Raw genomic sequence first — 22,010 nt, forward strand, 5'->3', positions numbered from 1 at the left:
TAAGGAGAAAGGAGGTGAAGACAGGATGCAGTTTGGTAGAGATCTCTGACCTTTGGAGTCAGAAGATCTCAGTTGCAGATACTCTGTTTATTGCCGTAACTAGTCGTGTAGCCTCAGATGATACCCTTGAACTTCTTGGACTTAGTCTTTGGTTTCACATAATGAAGACGTTGGCTGGGCGACCTCTGAAGTCCCCTCAAGCTCTCATGTTCTCTCTGAAAGTTCTATAACTAAAAAGAATGAAAAAAATTAGAACTAGTCTTTTAAAAGTACTTATTAATGCTTCTGAGTTGGGGACCACGTGGAGGTTTGGGGAGAATGCGGCACTCACAGAGGCATGGGAGCTCCCAGCCTCTCCTCCTCCCTCGCCCTGTGGATCTCTTTCATTGGGCTGTTCCTGGGTTATGTCCTTTGGTAATAAACCGGTGATGTAGTCAGTAAAAAAAAGAGAAAGTACTTATTAGTGCCTGAAGCAACAAATATTAGACTAGTCATTTATGAGAATCGTCCTGTCCTCCTCAAGAAACTCATAGCAGAGTCACGGAAATCCAAAGGGAAATGGGGGCAAGACAAACCCAAGCACGATATTTCTGAGCCCGACAGGTTCGATGTCATCCATTTTTAAAATCAGCTTTGTTTAGACTAAACAACATGAGTCCCTAGCCCCCACCCGTGCACCAACATTTTTTATGATGATTCATCACTTTCCTACAATGTGTCATTCAGCTTCTAAACCATCCATGAGGTCAGCAAATGGGAATTGCTTTAATGAGACACCTTCCCTCCCCGAGATACCATTTGAGAATTTGAAAAACTCCAAGCAGACTTTCACCTTCAGCCTTCCGGGCCATCTTCATAGTAAATATAACGACTAGGTGGAGGCAGCCAGAAGCCAAGCAAATCCCAAACTCATATGGCTCTGGTTCTATGAACAACTATAGTCAGCGTTTCTCGAACATTTACTGTGTTCCAGGTTCTGTCCTGAGTGCTTATCCAAGGCCTTGGCCGCCCCATCCCATTGAGTAACAGCAACAAATAATAACAATCATAGACTCATGTATCAGGGCTGGGCTTTGTTTCAAGGGCTTTCCACAGTCCTGGGAGATTGGTACTCTTACTGGATAAGAAACCTGAGAGTCGGAGAGGTTAAATGAGTTGCCCCAGGCCACCCAGCAATAAGGTCTCAAAACCAAGCCTTCCCAGCCCCTCCCCTTGTCTATGTGGACTGCAGCCACAGTCCCAGCCCCGCAGACTCGCTCTGAAGTTCAAGCACCCTTGCCCCCGCCCCTCCGCAAGCATCACGCCAGAGGAGACAGGATCTACCTCTTGTGGAGAAGGTATAATTTCTGTTTCCCCAAATAAGAGATTAAAGTTTATGGCCTTGGCAGTTCTAGAGGGAATGGCCCATAATCATGAATAATAGAGGCTTTGTCTCTACAACTCCAGATATCCAGGGGCAAAGTGAACAATTCCAACTTCGCACTGTTTCCAAATCTCCAGATGGTTGGCAGCATGAATAGAGCTGGGCAGAGCCCAGGCTTCTGGTCATAAAGGCGTAGATTTGAATATTGACTCTGTCTGTCTTACTAGCTATGTGACCTCAAGCTAGTTATTAAACGTCCCTGGACCTCAGTTTCCACGGCTGTGTAACTAGAATAACAGCTGCATCGCGGGATTATTGTGCAGATTTCATGAAATTATATGTAGAGTGCCTGGCGGTGAGGAGGTGTCCCATAAATGCTAGCCCATTTCCCCTCTTCCCCACCCTACTTGCTGCCACGACGCTCTGCGGCTTTGCTTCCGTCGAACAATCTGACTTCTAGACGTTCAGCAGTACGCCTGTGGCGGGCTAGAGGAAGGATTGCATCAGGCTGGGTGGGGGAAGGCAATGGCACGACAGTGCTATGACCCAGGGACACCATCAAGGGCATGGTTTTCCATAGAAGAACTTCTGCGATCGAATCTTAAGCAACGTTACTGAGAACCCTTGCAGTGACAGTGACTAGCTTTCCTTATATAGTTAAGCCTCCTGTGTCCAGAGTTATATGGAAGTGACCCAGTGTTAACTGATGAAAATCAATACGGCCTTACATGTCTAGAATAATGTTTCATTTTTCTCAGGCCGTGCAGTCCGCACCCCGATAAGGCCAACAAAGTGTCCCCTGGGAGAGGAAGTAAGGGCACTTGGTTGAATACACACATCGGAATGATTTATGGTCACGATGCTCGTGGGTTATCTAAGTCTGCAGGAACGGCTAAAGTGCCTATAAAAGACTAACATGGTCATATCGACCGACGAGGAAGGAGAATTAGGACTTAGGAGTCAGACACCGAAGGGCTTGAATCTCAATTCTTTTATTACTTGCTGAATAACTGGGGCAACTTACTGAATTTTCGGAGCATAAGGGTCTCTTCACCTGCAATAGGGGGACAATACTAGCCCTGGCATCCCAGCGTGGTGACCGCGGACTCTCAAACGCAGGTGTGCATCAGAAACCCCTTGCGGGCCTATTAAGCCACAGATGTTAAACCCACTCCTAGGCTTCTCCGACTCGGCACATCTGGGGTCAGGCGGAGAACGCGCATTTCTAACAGGTGCGTGGGTGATGCTTTTGCCGCTGGTTGAGGGACTCGCTTTGGATGGTTAACCTCAGTCAGATGAAAAACGCTCAGGCAGACCGTCCACAACTGTTGTGATGATGCTGACCGTGGTGACGACCGTGATGATGACTTGAGTTGTCAGGGCACCGTCTCACGTGCTTTTTTAAAAATCCTTAGGTGCGGGCAGAAGAAGAAGCTGGTGATCAACAATGGCAATGGAGCGGTGGGGGACCGGAAGCCAAGCGGGATCAATGGAGAGGCCAGCAAGTCTCAGGAGATGGTGCACTTGGTGAACAAGGAGCCCTCCGACACCCCCGATCAGTATATGACAGCCGACGAGACGAGGAACCTGCAGAATGTGGACATGAAGATTGGGGTGTAGCACCCACGCCGTGGTGACCTTGGAGAGAAATGGCAGTTGGAGACACAAGCGTGAGAAGGAGCTGGGACACTTCACAGATGCAATGTGCTACTGATTGTTTCATTGGGGTTCCTTTTTTAGTATAAAATTTTCTACTCCTTTTTGTTTTTTGCGTTTTGTTTTGTTTTGAAGTCAGGTCCAATTTATATAAACAGCATCGTTTTCTGAAATGAGGGCCCAACTGATAACCTGCAAGAATTTGACCGTTCCAGTTCCCACCTAGAAGCCTCCACCCCCTAGGGTGTGCTCCGTATGGCTTCTTAACTGCAGCCGCAAATATATCTTCCCGATCCCCGGCCTTCCCTCCACTCCCCCTCCCCGGCAACAGCCTCAGAACAAGGACATCCCCCAGGGCTAAGAGGGATTGGTCCCTGGGAAGGTATTTGAATGGGTCCGCATTCCCCGCCCCCCTCTGCCACCCAATCCCTTGGCATTTCTTTCCAGTGGGGTAGCGGGTCAGAATGTACTGGTTACACATCCCCTTCTATAGACCCCCTGGAAATTTTTCAGATGCTTCTGGGAAATACCCAAAGGTGAAGCTATTTATCTGTAGGAAGCTATTTATCTTGTTTTTGAAGTAGTGAACCCTGGAGGTCCTTTGATCAGTGTGGTATTTTTTTTTTTTTTTTGGTTTTTTTTTTTTTTTTGTTACTTTGTCAGAGGCATAAAGGGTTTAAGCTGATTCATAATAAATATCTGTACTTCTTCCACCTTAACCCTTTGTGCTGTGATCCTTCAGTTTTTTCACCAGCCAGGTCTGGTTCCCAAAAACTCATCAGGAAGACGAGAGAAGGCCCTCCTTGAAAGTCTTCATCTCAGAGCCACTAAGCCCCCATTCAGGCTCACGCAACCAAATCTCCAAGAGAATCAAGGAAGACAGCGCTATTTTATCTCTGGGGCTCCAAAGACTTACTCCTGTCCTAGCACCCAAATTGCGAGCGGAGGAGCCTCAGCTGCTTTATGTGAGAGCGGCCACCAGTTCTCTGCCCTGAGAGGTTGTGAAAAGTCACTTTACATTGCCTGACCTACCATTTGTGGCATCCCATTTCATAGACACTGACCGTGTTAAATGACGTCCAAAACCAATATGGAAGTACATCTTGGCCTCTTGTAACAAAAAGAGAAGCCAACGGAAATGAAAGAGAGCATAGACCGTAGCCAACTGATTGCCACAGGTGGGGGAAGAGGGAGGCAGCTGTGTAGATCCTGTTTGAGTGTTTCTATGGCTGTATTTGTTTATACTGTAACAAGCCAGCCGTCCCTGACGCAGTTCTACTCAGGGTCGGTTAAGTGCCTGGGAAGTCCCTCAGAAGGTTACAGGGCTTCCCACCATTGGACTCTTGGCACCAGATGGGTGGGCTTATGACCAAGTAAGAGAAGAATGGCTTTATCCCTTGCTTGGCAAGCACTCGGTCTTTATTCATCAGTTCAGAAGTCCCATTGGTCCTGGAACTTCCAAAGATGATTTGTAATAGAAGAAATTGAATCTGTAAAGTAAGGACTCCTATAAAATGAGACCTCCTTCCTTATGCCCCCATGAAAAGTTATCTGTTGCCTAAACTGATAAGTTTAACTGGTGATGTTGCTAAGACCAGAGAGAGAGAGAGAGCGGTGGGGGGAGAGAGACAAGAAGGAAGAGGAAGAGGGGGAAAGGAGAAGAAAAAGGAAGTGGAAGAGGAAAAGAAAAAGAATAAATAAGAGAAGAAGGGTAGAGGGAGGAGGAGGAGAAGAAGAAAATAGGTCCCACATTAGTCAGGGCTGGGCTTATACATGGTGTGATTGTGACAGATCTATTTTTGGAAGAGAGGCCCACTTTCTGCCCTCATTTCCAACTTCCGTTCTCCCCTATCTACCCTCGTAACCTCTTCCTAATCATGATCTTTGAAAACTTCCTTCTCTTCTGTGAACTTCATTGGCCAGTTCCATATCCAGCTGTCGGGTCTTCTTTTTATTTTCAAGTGGAAAGAAAAGAAATGGACATCTAGCCACTCTGTTTCACAGCCACTATGTCCAAGTTCTCCCTGCTTTCCAAGAGCTTTCCTCGTCTGCTGCAGACACATTCTGGCTCTTTGGCCACTCCGGATCTGGGACAGGAAGGCTATGTCAGGCTTGATCTGTCCCCAGATTCTCTTCAGGGTCATGGATAGTCTTACAAGTCTCACCACTAGGGATGGCTTTCCTTTTCTAGACATTTCCAATAAATAGGCTGAGATAGGTGATTGTTTTCTATTTTATTTTAGAATTTCCTATGATCTTTCCTTTTATTACTGGTGTAGTCCCTCACTTGGATATATCTCTGTGTTCTCAGACAGGAATGGGAGAGGTCCAGAGCTTTTAGTCCTTGAATGCAATACCCCTCCAATATTGCCCGGAGTTCATGGAATAGGACGTATTTTCTCCCGTTTGAAATAATGGCGCAATGCCATTAAGCTGAGAGTTCAAGATGCAATTTTTCCTACAATTGTAAATCTTTTGTGTCTCCTGAGGGCTGCCTTTAAATTAGCACTGGGTGAAAATAAAATGGTGCAAGAGACTTCTTCATATCCATATTTTGTAGATTCTAAGCCTGGCAGAATGGATTTCTCCAGCAGAACCTCTCAAAGTTTTATATTGAGACCATGATCCCAAGAACTTGTTCCATAGCCAATGTTCATTCAATACTGGTACAGCAGAGGAGTGGGAGAAAGGAATCTCTGACTTCTCTAGAAATGTCAAGGGTACTTAAGAATAAGAATAATGTGGTCCGTTTAGCTTATGTAATAGGTATGCCTTTCTATAAATCACTTCTGTTGAGTTTTCGAAGAATAGCTCATTGTTCATGCATGTACAGTGACCATTGTTATTTCTGATTTGTCACAGCACACCCTTCCTCTCATTTTTGTATATTTATTGTTGGACCAGTAGTAACAAGGAAAGCATGATATATATATTGCCCAGTTGAAAGCACTTATTGGAAAATACCAAAAAGCTACTATTAAAAAGCTAAAGGAAACAGACTCAGAAGTCTCTGATTTGAAGGGAATGGAAGTCTGGGGGAGGGGGTGGCTGGGCAGAGCTGTGATGATCTGGCTGTCTGGGTTATTTAGAACCACAAGGTTACAAGTTTGTGAAGTGACTGAAACCTTATACTCAATTTTTCTAAAAAAAAAAAAATCACATGGACTTGTACCACTTAAGGGTCTTCTTTGGGAGAAAGTTTGATTTTCTATAGTAAAGGTGTGGTCTACATAGCTCAAACTAAGTAAGATATCTTGAGGTGTTAGTTCTTCAAAAGCTGAGAACTATCCTGGACTAGCAGCTAAAGAGAGAAGAGTGAACACACTCATAGCCATTCTCTCATGCAGGCCTCTGAAAAGACAATAAAGAGCTATTCCAAAAAAGGGTAAACCAGGGGGATCAAAGAGAAAGGAAGAAGAGACAATAGGAACAAAACTTTGAAGCTGGAGAGTGACTGTTCATTGGTAATGGAGCAAATCTGTAAAAACTGAGTCCTAAGCCAGGAGTGGGGAAGTTGAGACAAGTCAATCACATGTGTGAAGCAGAACCCCACCAAAGGCTCAGAAATTGATTGGCAGGATTAGCTACCTCTGGAATGTGCTGGAGAAGATGGGGATAAAATTAGGATGATGGCTTTGAAGACTATTTAAGATGCAGTTAGAACCCCGTATCTCCCTCTTCACTCCAAGTAGCTGAATGACTGTTCTTTCCCAATCCCAACCAATGACCAGAAGTCCATTCTCTGAAGAGGGCAAAACAGAGAGCCTCTGAGGGGCAGTAAGGCATATCCTGTTGACATTAGAAATACCATACCGAGAAGTGAAAACATACATAAGGAATGTTGAGACTCCCTTGCCTTCCCCCAGCTTGGCTTCCAGAATGCCAGCAGCCAAGCATGTATCCATCAGACAGAAGTTCAGTCTTTCTGGGGAATCTGATAAAGCTGAGAGAAAACTCTGAAGATACATGAGAGTTCCCGCAAGGAAATGGCCCAGCAAAGCAAGCCGCAGTGAAGATTGCATCTCAAGCCCCACCAGGCGCACAGGGCTCTTAGCTTCCTGTGGCCGCCTCTTACACATCAGAAGTGGAGATGATTCACAGAGAAGAAAACTTTAAAAAACATCGTTAATAACCTCCTTAAGATAAGAGGAGATCATATATCAATGAAACAAGAACACAATGCTAACATAAAAAGGAACATTGAGGGAACACCTACAAAAATGGAGCCTTTAACATTTAAATTCAAGGGGTGCCTGAGTGGCTCAGTCAGTTAAGCATCTATCTTCAGGGTCCTGGAATTGAGGCCCAGGTCAGGCTCCCTGCTCAGAGGGGAGTCTGCTTCTTCCTCTCCCTCCCTCCTTCTCGCCCTCCCTCCCTCCCTCCCTATGCTCTCTCTCAAATAAATAAATAAATAAATAAAATCTTTAAAAAAAAATAAAAATAAAATAAAATTTAAACTCAAAAGCATAAATTAAAAAATAAACCCAGTAGAAGGTTTGGAAAATAATGCTGAAGAAATACCCCAGAAAAGAGAGAAAAGACAAAACAAAGGAAACAGAGGAGAAAAGATAAAAGTAGGAAACCATTCTAGGAAATCTAACATACAAATAATAGGAGTTGCGGAAAGAGAAAACAGAAAGTGAAGAGGAAGGATTCATTCAAGAATAAATCAAGAAGGTCTCCCAGAACTGAAGAACACGAATAGCTAGACTAAAAGGACCAAGCGAGTGCTTGGCACAATGGGTGAAAACAGACCCATACTAAAGCACACCATCTAAAAAATTCATCACAATCAAGGCAAAGAGATTATTTGATAAGCCTCTGAAGAGGGAAGATTGATAATACAGAGGATTAAGAATCAGAATAGAATCAGACTTCTCAAGAGCCACATAGAGGACCATGAAACAGTGGCCTCAAAACTCTGAGAGAAATATTTCCCAGCTAGAACTCAAATTTAGCTAAACCACAAAGTAAGAGAAAGGGTAGCATGAAGGCGTTTCAAATATGCATTATCTCCAAATCTATCCACCCATTTTCAGGCAACTCCCACAGGATGGACTCCATCAAAACAAGGGAGTTACCGAAAAAGAGAAAGGCCTGGGATTCAGACAGCAAAGTAAAGGGAATTCCTACAATGATGAAAAGGGGAGATCCCAAGATGGCAGCTGCACAGTGCTAGGGACCAATCCATCCAAACTGAAGTACTGACAATAAATGAATTGACCTTTAATTAAGAAGAAAATTACATTTTTGGTTCTAGCAGTTAGCTGTTAATTGTTAATGGTGCATTAAAAACCACTCCCAAAATGCAATAACTTAAAACAACAAACATTTATTATTTCTCGGGAGTCTGCCCACAGACTGGGTGCTGCTGCTGATCCGGGCAGAGTTCAGACAACAGGTCAACTAGAATCTATGATGGCTTCATCTGGCATGGATGGGAAGATGGCGGAGTGGTCTCTTCCTATGTGTCCCTCCCATCCCCCCAGCTGCCTGATCTGGCCTTGGCAGGGGTCCAAGTGATGGTAGATGCCCACAAGGCTCCTTGAGGCCTAGACCCGGAACTGGCTCTACATCATTCCACCATTTACTACTGACCAGACAGATCGCAAGGGCAGCCCAGACTTGAAGGATGGGAAACTGATTCTACCCCTGAATGGGAGGAGCTGCAAAGTCATGTTGCAAGAAGTGTGGTTACAGGGAGGCCAATGACTGGGGTCCTTAGCGTAATCGATCTATGACTGATATGTTGAAAGATTCTTGTCCTTGAGGGCACCTCTCACGTTTATGCGTAAGTACGCACACCATTTTGGCCATGTTCGCAAGAGCATTAATTTAGAAAACCATAAACAGCTTCATAAATGCCACATTTATTGGAAAAGGAAGGAGCAGGGTCTTGTGTGAATCTACGTCCGGAGATTGTCTGATACAGCAGAGAGATCACGAGCTTCAGAATCGGACAAACCTGGGTTTTAAGACTGATTCTATCACCTAACTGTGCACTCCTGTTCTTAAATACTTCAAGTCTTAGTTTTCTTATCTGTAAAAGAAGGACAATGAAAATTCCATGGGGCCACTCTGAGGATTAAGTGAGGTAATAGTACCTGGTAGGGTCTGGCATACATCAGGTCCTCGAAAATACTAATTCCTAGGTGAATATCAATTCCTTATGCACAGAGTAGGCCCTTAACTTCTCTCTTCACCATCCCCAATTGTTTCCAGAACTCGAATCAGCTTTTAAGCTATCAACTTAGGACGCCTGTTTCCAGACTATTTTGGACTCCAAGGCTCTTTAATTTTCACAGAAAGGTTTTTTGCTTCGAAAGCCAGACTAAAGAGCAAGAAGTCCAAGAAGCAGATTCGCTGGCCTCCCTTGATGAAATCTTGGCCATTCAAGCTGTGGCTGAGGATTAACCAAAGGGGCGGCTCCACCCATGGCTTTGACCAAGATTTCCAGAAAGTTGCCTCACCACGCCCCTCCCCAGGCCGAGCCCCTTCTCCTCCCAGTGCCACCCCTTTACCTTGTCCAGGTGTCATCGACACAGGTCTTACTCGGCCACTTGATTAATTGGCCCATGGGCCCGTCTTTTCCACAAGACAGCAAGCTTGAGGGCAGGATCTGGCTCTGGATCTCTAGGACACAGCCGAAGGCCAAGCTCAATAATGGCCTCCACAGTTACCCTCTACAAAGTGCTCACAGATTCCTGGATTTACACGCTTTTGAGTGGTTCCTATAACCAGTGAAGGAGAATTCGTGTCCTGTTTTTATTAGGTGAGGCACCTGGGGATGCAGAGAAGTTAATTATTGTCCCTAAGATACACATGTAGAAAGTGGTAGACCCTGGAATGGAGCTCAGCCCTGCCCAGAGCCTCTGACGTCACATGCTTTGTTGCCTGTAGTCAGAAGTTTGGTAAATTGAGCTTGTCAAAGTGAAGAGGTCATCTCCAAATGCTGTAAACCAGGTCAGCATGCCCTCATTCTCTGGGCCTGGTGGGACTGAAGGAGGCTTCCAGAAACCACAGGAAGGGCTTGGGAATGAGTAGGTGAAAGTACACTCACCATTTAGGCCATACTGGTGATAGAATTAATTTAAGAAACTGTAAACAACCTCACAGATCGGCATCTATGTTTATTGGAAAGGGAAGAAGCAGGTCCTGGGTCAGTATGACTTTTGCCAGGCTGCCCGGGCAGAGGGTCAGGGGAGCAGGAAGTCTGGCTGAGCCATCCTTCTTTCTCGGTAACTAGCACCCCAGCCTCCAGCCCCACTCCTTGCCTGTGTTGACATCTGGTCTTCAACACCGGTAGTCTGCCCGTCAGGGCTCCCCATAACCCACCCCCTCAACCCACCCTCTCAGGCTTCCAGACTGTTTGCCTCATCGTGTGATGACTACTGTTTTCCAGAAGTCTAGTCCAAACCACTTCCTCTTTCCTCACTCCCTACAGAGGAATGGCAAAGCACCTCAGGAAAGGCAGCTAAAGTGTAGTTAGAAAATGGCCGTCTTTAAAAGAAAACTCTGAGTACAAATCTAACCCTACCCCTTACTCCCTCTATGACCTTACGTACGTTTTTGAATGGCTCTGGGCCTTGGTTTCCTCAGCTGTAAAATGGGAACTGTCATTACTACCAGAAAGACGGATGAGCGATTAAATGAGATAATGTATGTAAACTGCATAGAATAGAGTAGATGGACACAGGATTTTTCCCCTCCTTCCCTCCATCTTCAACATTTTTCTCATGGGAACACATAGTAGGGACCTTGGTAGAATACGAACCATGGTGTGGGGGAAGTCAGGGGTATTCTAAGAGTTTCTGAGTCCCTCCTGCCCTTCCAAGAATTAGGGTCCTAAAAACCCTCCCGCTCTGAGAGTCCCAAATACCCATTAGAAAGGAAAAGAGGTTCTGCCTCCTCTTTTCTGAGGAAGGGTAGAGTGTTATCATCGCCATTACTACACGAAGACCCTTCCAGAGAGCGGCTTCAGGGTGGCTCTTAGATGAGGAGAGGGAGGAGAGGGGTTGGAATTCTAGGGGCCCCACTCCCGAGAGCCAGGCCCACACTCTGGGAACCCTTCCATGGAGAAGTGGAGAGACAGGTTTTCAGCGGTGAAGGCTTACGGGCAATTCGAACTTCAGGCGAGGTTACTAGAGTTCAAGAAGAACTGTACCTTTTCTTTTCTCCTCCTCTAAGGATTCTTTAAATCTCGTTGAGAAATGAAGAAAGAAATGTCAGGAAAAGCTGTTGGAAGGATAAAGATAGAATTAAGAGGAATGCAAAGAAGAGCAAGACTTGAAGAAAAGTAGTGAAAGCAAGTTAGGACTTCTTTACTGAGGCCTTTCTGTATATGGCAGACATAGAAATCCTAAGAGCTATGAAGTCAGCCCCAGTGAGTCCCAATAAGGACAGCGTCTCTCCTCTAATTCCCAGTGAGGCTGGCTGGCTGTACTTTCAGGGCAGGTTGGGTTGGCCACACTTGGCCACTCTGCTCTTCCGCTCTCTGAAGCCAACCTCACTGGGTGCTGGGAGCCAGCACCGGCAGCACCACAGGGTCTGGCCTGGGGGGTGGGGGGTGGGCAGAGTCATTGGCAATGCTGGGCTCTGTCTTAGGGCAGCACCAGGCTGGGACATCTGTCCACTCCCTGACCCTCTGTTGTAGATCACTTTCTTCTTTGGCAAAATTTTGAGCTTTGTGTAAAACCCAGTCGAGAAAAGTCCTACATGTTCATCTGGAAACCAAGAATGGGATCGACGGGAATTTTCCCTTCTAGGTTCAGGTCCTTTGAGAAATTGTTACTTTCCCTTTTTAAGCAGCTTGTTGGCCTTCTCTGGCCTGTTGATAATGCACCCCCTAGTGGACGTTCCAGAACATTCCCCCGGTCCATAGGGGAAATTGGGTCCTGCCACCTGACTTCAGTCCTTGACTCCTCAACGTAAAAGCAGCAAGAAGAGGGTGAAGGTGGATGTCCTGGCACTGAAGTCTTAGTGTAGAGTGGGAGGGGAGCTGGGTTGCCTTTATGGTGGGACAAAGGATCAGGGTACAACTGATAGTCCACATTTTCTTTTTAATCAATACATTGTGTTTTGAAAAGGATTCAAAGATCGTAAAGAGAAGGAAATGTTAATTAGTTGCCATTTCATCATAATACCAAATACCTCCTATGTGCTGAGCGCCGTGCTGTGTGCTGGGCTATATATCCTTCTCTGAGAATACACAGACAAGCGAGGAGAGTTCCTTCTACGACGGGGGTGTAGAGGAAGGTATCTGCCTGCGATGGCTGACACTGATGGGGTGTTCGTTATCGTCCAGACGCTGTTTAAAACCCGCTGTGCACAGTAACCCAATTAAGTGATTTAACCTCTCTGTGGTTAACTAGATCGTAGGACATAGCCTATAGAGTTATCAAAACGAAATGAATCACTATCTTGGGTTGTAGAGCAGTGTCTGGCACAGAGCACTACAGAAGCATGTGCTGCCATCGGAAAACGAAAATAAGACTCAGGACAGGGCCGCCTGGGTGGCTCGGTCGTTAAGCATCTGCCTTTGGCCCAGGGCATGATCCCAGAGTCCTGGGATCAAGCCCCGCATCGGGCTCCCTGCTCTTCTGGGAGCCTGTTTCTCCCTCTCCCAATCCCCCTGCTTGTGTTCCCTCTCTCGCTGGCTGTCTCTCTCTGTCAAATAAATAAATAAAATCTTTAAAAAAAAAAAAAAGACTCAGGAGAACCGTAGGGAATAAAGTACTTTACTACCTTTATTTTACAGATGGGGAAACTGAGGCACAGGGCGTATAGTCACTCAGTAAGTGGCAGAGACAGGATGCCAACATGAATGGCATAGAGCCAGGGCTGCTCTCTGAACCCCTACACCAGCTTCTCTTCCAACATACCGATCCTTCTAATGGGAATGATTTTCATGACAGCTCCTGAGGGGGCTGGTATCAGAGTCGATGAGCTGTTAAATGAGTTTCAAAATTATCTGGGGCTTTAAAACAGTTTGTGCCCATTAGTTGGTTCTAAATGCATCACATATTAAGATGTCTGCTGTTTGGGGAAAAGTTCAATTCTGTACCAAATTTTGGCTCGATTTAATTTGGAATTATTCCTTTGGCTAAATGGATTTGCTAAAAGAATCTAGGGCTACTCAAAGAAGAGATTGGCTCATTTGGTGTTTTTTATTTTTCCTTAAGAAGAATTTAACATTAAAAATACAAAAAGTGGGTGCCTGGGTGCCTCCGTCGGTTGATTTTGGCTCAGGTCGTGATCTCAGGGTCCTGGGATCGAGCCCCACGTCAGGTTCCAAGCTCGACTGGGAGTCTGCTTGAGATTCTCTTTCTTCCTCTCCCTCTGCCCCTCCCCCATTTGAGCTCTCTCTCTCTAAGATAAATAAATAAATCTTTTAAAAAATACAAAATGAATGATCTACTCCATTTCTAGATCAAGGTAAATAGACAACCAAACATCTGTTTTCTGCAAAATTCTTTATTCCCAGAAGTTTTAAGCTAGAAATGTTTTCTCTTCCAAAAAGTATCCTCTAAGTTTGGTAACCAGCTACACAAATGAGTTACATTTCAGATCATATCAGTCTGACTGGAAAAACTGATTTCCTCCCGGTTCTGGAATTTAGGGAAACATGATTTGAATAAAATGTTCTTTGGTGTCCAGTAAGAGTAAGGTGTCTGGTGAATTCCTTTAGCCGTAAGGCAGGTGCAAACGCTCTTCAGGAATATGAAGTCCAGGGTATTCATTCTGCTAGGAGAACTGTCAAGACGCGTGGAGAAATGGTATTTGTTATTTAGGTCAAGACAGGAGTTTCTGAAGAAAATTAGTCCCGGAAGTGATGAGCTCTGTTTGATTTTAGGTAATCGAGGGGAAACCCAGCCACCACCCAGGGTGGCAATCTCTCACCAAGTTTTTCCTCCCACCTCTCCAGTTCTCAGAGACAAGGGCTCACTTCTGGGGAATCCAGAAGATACAGAGGCAGAACCCATCATTCTCTGCAGCACAACTGCGACTTGCAGGAGGAGAAAAGCAACTGACATCCAACAGGGAAGGCTGGAAACGCTGAGGGAAGTAGAAAGAGCCGAAACGGACAGAGATTTGATTATTTCTGTGGGCAGGGCTGGCGGGGAGCAGGAGAAAGGAGTGTGGGGATATCAGAAATAGATGGGGTTCGTGGAGGAGAGATAAGGAACAGGAATGAAAAGAAGATAAAGAGGAAATCTTAGAAAGGTGCATCTCACATTGTCCACCCCAGAAGGAAACCTCTCCCTCTCTCTCTCTCTCTCTCTCTCTCTCTCTCTCTCTCACACACACACACACAACAGTCTTGTATGGTTTGGGGATAAGAAGGTAGATCAATTCTACTCCTGAAATCAATATTACGCTATATGTGAACTAACTAGAATTTAAATAAAATTCGAAACAAGAGAAAAGGAAGGTAGACCAAGTCCGCAAGATCTCGTCTCCCTCTCCGCACTCCGTTCTGACAATTGCATAAGACACTCAAACAGCCAGCAGCTGGATGTATAACCTTCATAACAAGCGCCGTGTTTCCTGCGGTGTCCTCTGCCCCTGCAAGACTGCCCTGGCGCACAGTAGGTGCGCAGCGATAGACGCTGAATAAGCGCACACAGGAATCATAGAAAGAGGCGCGTCTTACGACAGACAACGAGGAACCTGACTCACTGGTTATATTTTGGAGGCTTTTCCAGAGTATCTGAACGAGGAAATGATGTCTGGTCACTTCCAACCCACGTCATAACCTAGCATTGAGCTGGGAATTGTTCCCCAGACCAGCAGCCGAAGAGGTAGCAGAACGTCACCCAGGTGTCGCAGCCAAGATGGCCAGCTAGTGGGGCGATGGTGGCAGTAGTGCGTCTTACACGATGGCCTATCTGAGCAGGGGGTGTATGCGAGGCAGCTTAATGCAGGCTCGGCACTGCCCGCTGGAAGGGGTGCGGCATGCACGATTGCTCCCTTCGAGAATGGATCTTCCACCCCAGACTTTCGGTTTAAGTCAACAGACTGAATCTACTCATGTATGGATTTTCCTTCCTGAGACTCGCTCCGAGGAGAGCAAATGTATCAAGAGTATGGACCTACATGGGGCGCCTGGGTGGCACAGCGGTTAGGCGTCTGCCTTCGGCTCAGGGCGTGATCCCGGCGTTCTGAGATCGAGCCCCACATCAGGCTCCTCCACTGGGAGCCTGCTTCTTCCTCTCCCACTCCCCCTGCTTGTGATCCCTCTCTCGCTGGCTGTCTCTATCTCTGTCGAATAAATAAATAAAATCTTAAAAAAAAAAAAAGAGTATGGACCTACAAATAGGAAAAGCATGGAAGAAGAAAGCACATTAACAGAAAAAGAGATTTCAACAGCGTTGGGAAGACAGAACGTAAATGGTAGAGGGATTCCTGGTTCCAAGCTGTAGGCCAGCGAGCCCCTCTGGGAGGAGCTCCCGCGGAACCGTCGCCCACAGAGGACGCCTGGGTCCTGACTCAGCCAGTGCACAGAGCAGCGCTGCGGAGCCCAAAAGCCTGACTCGGCTTGAGCTAGACAAGCGTGGTCCGAAGGACCCTCAGGGCTTTGAATCTGGCGCGCGTGACACACAGACAAGTGAGAAGTGGAGACAGGTTCACAGCCATGGGCACGTGGCAGCTGTGGCCAGTGACAGAGCTGGTAAGTGGAAGCCGTGGTGGCAGCATCCTTGCAAAACTAATCCACATCCCAGCCTCCAAGAGAGAAATAGAGGCGGGGTATCTTTCCCTTCCTGATTACTAACAGCTGAATAGACGTTCTCCTGAGGGCATCTTAGTCAACATATTTGGGCCTCAGTTTCTTCATCTGTGAAATGGGGTCCATGCATCACACTAAGCAGCGGGAGCATTTCCCCACAGCAAGACTCCGGCTGGACCAAGGAAAGTCCATCTTCCTGACTCATCTCTTCAGAGAACAGCTAGAGACCCATTCCATGGAGGCAGAAACAATTTATCAGTTTGGGTTATTTTTTTCCATCATTTAGCTTTCAGTAACATAGCTGTTTAGGAAAAAACCCTCACCCCTAATTTGAAATTGGTGCAGAAAAGAATAATTTCTAAACTCTCCAAGCCTCGATCTTAGAAAAATGATACTCTTACATTGAATCAGCCGAGACTCCTTTGATCTGTGCTGTTTTCCTCCAGCCAGCCTTCAGAAGCCTCTCTGGTGACTGAGTTTCCTTTTCTCAGGACTGGCAAACATGTATCATTTCCATAGGCATCATCGGGTAGTTACTGGCTCGTAAGGAGTGTTTAATTTTGCTTCCAAATGAGGCTGCCACAAAGAGTACGCATCTAAGCCGAAACCCCGGAGTAGGAGATACGTTTCCCTAATATATCAGGTGATCGCAGTACAACTGCACATTCTCCGTGGCCCCAAAGAACAAAGGTGGTTGCTCGTTCATGCTACGTGCCCATCATGGGTCCTGACAGGCTCCGTCATCACCGAAACTCAGAGACCCTGAGTGGTCAGGACGCAGTCGCCGTCTCAAATATTTTCATTACCTTGAGATTCTAGAAATGTGAACATTTGTAGAGCTGGAAGAGACAACTCCTTCTCAACCCCAAACAATAAAAGATAAAATAGACACGTGTTAGGCACTAACTCAGTCTCAGAAGCACAATCAATTTGAGTACATGGTCATCCTATCTATTACTAAAACCTCTGCAGGAGCTAATGTGGCATCCAGCATATTCTTTCTTTCTAAAACATGGCTCAGAGAAAAAGAAATCGAAGGATATGGCTCTCTGCCTCAAGCCTGATTGGCTCAAGGTCCCCACAATTACGAGAAAGGGATGTGTTTCTAGAAGGACTGAGGGTGTGGCTATTGGCTGAGGCTGAGTAGAATCAAACTTAAAAAGCCGGTGAAGATTTTAAAAGTCATGGTGCCCAAGAAACTGTGGACCTCAAGTAAAAAACTCTGTACCTGGTGAAGAATTAAAAGGAGTCCCAAACCCTAACTTCCCATGAGCAGAAAGCAGAGGCTGTTGCTGCGCGAGAGATTATTCCTATATGCTCTCTTCACAGGCAGCAACAGGTGTAACGGAGAAGGAGGGGCTTCCGAGGAGGTGGAATGAAAGGTCATGGGGGGAAAGTGGACTGGGAAGCCCTCCCCGGGAGCCAGATTGGGACCTAATCAAAAAATTTCCCTTATTCGAAGTCAAGGGGGCCCTCTAATGTCTGTCTACCAGGATTTCTGAAATGCTATGGCTCAGCGACTCAAGCCTTCCATTTGTCCCCTTTCCAGATGGGAGTAAGTTTGGTGATTAAACTGTCCCTATTCTGCCATTGGAGCATGTGTGTGTGAGGGGTGGAGGGGAGTGGTGGGGAGGGGATGCAGAGAACTTGCATTTTGTTTTCACCAATTTCTGGGCCAACCGGAGCCACATCTGGACTATATATAGAAACTTCCATGAGGCACTCTGAGATCCTGGACTTTGAGTTTGATGCCATGAATGAATGAGACTTTGTTTAGCCCCCTTGGGGAGGAGGTCTGAGTACATTTTGCATTCGTAAAACAGAGTGCACCAAATATCGGGTGACCAGAGAAGTGGACTATGGTAATTTATTGGCATACGTGTTTCTGGATCGCCTCCATCCTGAGAATGGAGGTGGGATTGCATTTCATTCTGTCTTGAAGCTGCATGGGACCATGTGGCTGGTTCTGGCCAATGAGCTGTGAGCTGAGGTGACATCAAACTGCTTGTGTGAGGACCTCCCTAGAGCCCTCTTTCCCTCTGGCATGGCAACAAATCTGTTTAAGGTCGTAGCTGGCTTATCATCTAGGGTTCCTGGGGAAGTACAAGGAGAATGACCTCTGCAGACCCATAGTAGAACTACGCTATGAGCCAGTGCTAAGCTCACCTTGCTGACACCACTGCACCACAACTCGTCCTGACCAATACAATTCAGAATGGCAGACGGAAGGCAAACAGGAATCCCTCCCTCTTCCCGGTTTCTTTGCAGTCATTGATAATCAACGGTGATTCTTTCCTAGTGACCACAAATAGCGCCCAAGAGTCTCCCTCACTCTCGGTTGATCTGCATTGACACTCAGGATGACACATTGTCCTGATGACTTTAGCAAATGCTTTAAGGAAGAGAATACTCTGTTTTTTTTTTTTTAAGATTTTATTTTTATTTATTTGACACAGAGACAGCCAGTGAGAGAGAGACAAGCAGGGGGAGTGGGAGAGGAAGAAGCAGGCCCCCAGTGGAGGAGCCCGATGTGGGGCTCGATCCCAGAATGCCGGGATCACGCCCTGAGCCGAAGGCAGACGCTTAACGACCGAGCCACCCAGGCGCCCCGAGAATACTCTGTTCTGACCAGCTGGGCCAGCTCTTACAGGTGCACCTTGGGGTGCCGGGCATCCTTGGAGATCTCCTCTTTACCAAATGTATGTTTCAGGACTCCAGAGGGCAACTAAGTAGGTGACGCAGGACCCCGTGGGATGACAAGCATGACCAGTTTCGTTGGAATGCATAATTGGGCCTCAAGTTTAGACATCAAGGAGTATTACGCTAAGCATAGAGGTTCAAATACCATAAAACATTGATAACACAGCAATAGACTCTGTTGGGTTATTTGGGGAAACAGAGCCAGTATAATGGAAGGCATTGAAACTAGAAAGACCTCCAGGACAGCTTTTTCGTTAGTGTGTGTTTCTGAACATCAATTGCATTATCTGTAAAATTAGAGGGGGGATGTCGGTAACACCTACCTCACAGAATTGTTATGAGAACGATACGCGCTAAGGTACCCAAGAGCCTGCCACACGGTAGGCATGTGTGGGATGAAAGCTTTAGCTGATGTTGTTGGTTCTCTGCTCAGATCCCCCTCTCAGGCTGGTGCATCCATCCCCTAACTGCTGTGCTGACAACTAACAACTTGCAGCTGCTCCCCCGCTCCAGAGAATGATTCTCAGCAGATGGGGGCTGCCTTAACCTGGAGCCACTTCTCCCCTCCCACAAGTAGCCCACAGCCAATGACTGACAGATATGGGTGCTCAAAGACAGGTCTCCTTTCTTCAAGGACAACTCGGACTTTCCATGAGAGTATCTTCTTGCTCAGCTCTTTCTTGTTTCTTGTTTCCCTCAATTCTTTAAAAGGCTTTGTGAAAAGTACTCCCTCAAAAAAATCATGTGAATTTGAATCCTGTCTCAGGTTCTGCTTCTAGGGATCCCACCTAACACAATAGCTCTATATTAATCATAAATAGCAGGCTCCTAAGATGTGGTCATGCCTACACAAATGAAATGTGTAGAGGGGCACCATTTTGAGATGATTCTAGCATGGTGATGGATGAGCTCCCCATACCAAAAAGCTCCAGAAAGTTTCTCCCAAGTTGTGTTCTTGAAACTGTTGCAGGAGAAGGTAAATGTCATTTGTGAAAGAAAACAAAGCAAAGGAGAAAGGGGTGGTGGGAAGAAAACTGCTGAGAATAGACCCAGCCAAGGGAGTTCTGTAGGGTCCTGCTGGGTTGGGCTCATTCCACGGAAATGGCCTTTCTCATGACACTAGGCTCTACTAGTCTGTGCAAAGCTGTGAGCGAGGGACTCCCTGAGGGGCCTCTCCAGCAAAGAATCGATTGAGTCGTTCCTGGATGTCCTGTTTCCCATTGGAAGAGCCAACTCAGTCTCCTATCCTGGTGAGAGGCCTCTTTAGCCAGGCTGAGACTCACTTCCTTTTCCTGAAAAAAATCTAGTGGGCTTCCTAGAAATCACAGCTTCAGTAAGTAATTTAAAAAAGTATTAGAGGGCCTCTTGAATGTCAGATAGCACAGGCTCGTGATGTCCATGAAGCTTCTCTAGAAGTAAAGGAAAAATTATCCTCGAGAAAAGGCTGAGTGAAGGTGTAAAGGCTGGGTCAGGAGAGGTCATGGTCTATCAACAAAGCTCAGATTTTTGGAAGGTCAGCTCTGAGTTCTGGGTTAAACGTTTGTGTCCATGTGATATGGTTGAAAAGAGGCCAAACTGGGAAAAAGGAAGCGTGGCTTCCTACTGCTTAGTCACTAAGAAGTTCTTACTGATAATGCTAAGGGTAGCAGTAGCGATGATGACGGCGACGACGACGGTGGTGACAGCTATCATTGATGGGTCAAGTATCGTGTTAACTACTTTGTCGGATGTCCTTTCATCAGATCCCTTACTTCATAGGCACGATTAGTCCCATTCCACAGGCGAAGAAGGGGAAGCTAAACCATCCAGGACCCGCAGCTAGAAGAGATACCAGGATTTAACCTTGGGTTGCCCTTGCATTACCTCTAGTTCATTTTAAATGAGGGGATCACTTTCCCTCATCTGGGAAAGGCACGGCTCTCCTTCCAATATTTGCCCTCTGAGGTCTTTTCTAGCCTTACAGTCTGGCATGATCTCTGTCTTCTTCTCCAAGAAGAGGGGAAAGTTTGGAATGAGGAGAGAAGCAACTGGAGAAGGGACACGGCGTTCCAGCTGAACTTTTCACTCAGATGAAGGCAATCTGGAAACTCCAGGGCCCCTCCCTCCGTGAGCAGTATGTTATCCAGGCCTGGAAAACATCTGAGAAGTGACAGAGGCCGTTGGAGAATTCCAGGAGAACCAAGTCATGCAACAAAAGGAGTCTACCACAGACGACTGCAGTTCTATATTTGCCCTTTTTTCCTTCACTGGAGGCCACTAGATTTTTCCAGACAATATTTGGAAGGCTAATATCTGATTACCCCAAATCACCGACCGAAATAGATCTTGGGGTTTTGTGTATTCATTCTGACCTGATAAAGAGAGAGGCATGGGCGGTGGGAGGGAGAAGGGAACACAACAACGATTTATTTGTGTGATTTATGGAATTCATAAGCATTTAAAGTTGTTGCTTTTAAATCTTTGCGAGCAAGAATGGTATTTACGTTGGATGGTTTTATGCTCTTTATACTCTTTTTGGACAAGTGATGCGGACCCCACAAACACTCCTGAATTTAAGCCTGACTCTGCTCAGTTTTTCTTACAGGGACACAGGAATTAACTCTTGCCTCTCACTGCCTCAGTGGGAGGATGACTGAACTGAACTTTAAAAAACTGCTGGGAAGAAAAGTATTAAGCTAAAAAATTTGCATCTTTTCCAGGGACTCCACATTCTTCTGTTCTTGCACAGGCCACGTCAAACGTGTGGGCACCTCCACCCACGCCTTCCTGTCCTCATGAAAGTTTTCCTGGAGGTGCCTGAACCTTCTGTCACCTGTGGCTCTTTGAAGTACAAAGTCCTGGCTTCCTGTTTCTGTCACCGTGCCCGGAAGAAGCGGTGCCCAGAAGATTCAGTGCCTCAGGTGGCAGCCACACAGCCGCCCTTTTCAGACACGGTGCCTTTATGATTCTGCAGTCCGCCATTGTGGGACCAGAGCGTGTCGCTAAAGGGGCTGCTGGTGGTGTGGGGAGGAGGTGGAGAGTTTTCTTGTGACTTCCTGTAACTTCTCTCAAACAACTGTTTGCATCATTGCAAACAGCCTGCTGATGTCAGGCAGAGCTTGCTGGGCCCACTGCAACAGGTATAAAGAAGAAAGGAAAGATCTAGTGGGTCCGTCTAGCTGCCATTGGAGCTGTGTTCAAAGGCTGGACCATGTGAGTCTGAGGAAAGAACGCTTCAGCTTTAATCTTTTCTAAAAGTTTTGTTTATTTATTTAAGAAAGAGAGAAAGCACGAGCAGGGGGAGGTGCAGAGGGAGAAGCAGACTCTCCGTTGAGCAGGGAGCTGATGGGGGGCTGGATCCCAGGACCCTGGGATCATGGCCTGAGCCAAACGCAGACGCTCAACCGACTGAGTCACCCAGGCGTCCCGCTTCAGCTTTAAATTTAAATTCCCCTCCTAAAAAACGTTCTGGTTTCACTTGGCTCGGTATTCCCGCCAGCAACTGGGGTTCATTACTCAGCCGGCAGCTGGCGGATTCTCAGGGGGTCCAGCGGTGGTCCACATGTGGGCCCACTGAAGGAGCCA

The 22,010-nt window shown here is 46.4% G+C and overlaps 1 protein-coding gene across 10 annotated transcripts in view; it reads left to right on the forward strand.

Moving 5' to 3' along the window:
- CD44 (CD44 molecule (IN blood group)) overlaps positions 1 to 6,018 on the forward strand; it is an 87,326-nt gene extending 81,308 nt beyond the window's left edge. For all 10 annotated transcript variants that reach the window (XM_087854750.1, XM_045808504.2, XM_087854744.1 and 7 more), the window contains one exon: positions 2,779 to 6,018. In XM_087854750.1, the coding sequence (XP_087710876.1) occupies positions 2,779 to 2,983 (205 nt within the window). In that variant the 3' untranslated portion in view covers positions 2,984 to 6,018. The remainder of the gene's footprint in view (positions 1 to 2,778) is intronic.
- Positions 6,019 to 22,010: the final 15,992 nt, after the last annotated feature.

Source organism: Ursus americanus, chromosome 24 (assembly GCF_024610735.1).
Source record: "Ursus americanus isolate L20-20 chromosome 24, mUrsAme1.1.p, whole genome shotgun sequence".
Lineage (NCBI taxonomy): Eukaryota > Metazoa > Chordata > Mammalia > Carnivora > Ursidae > Ursus > Ursus americanus.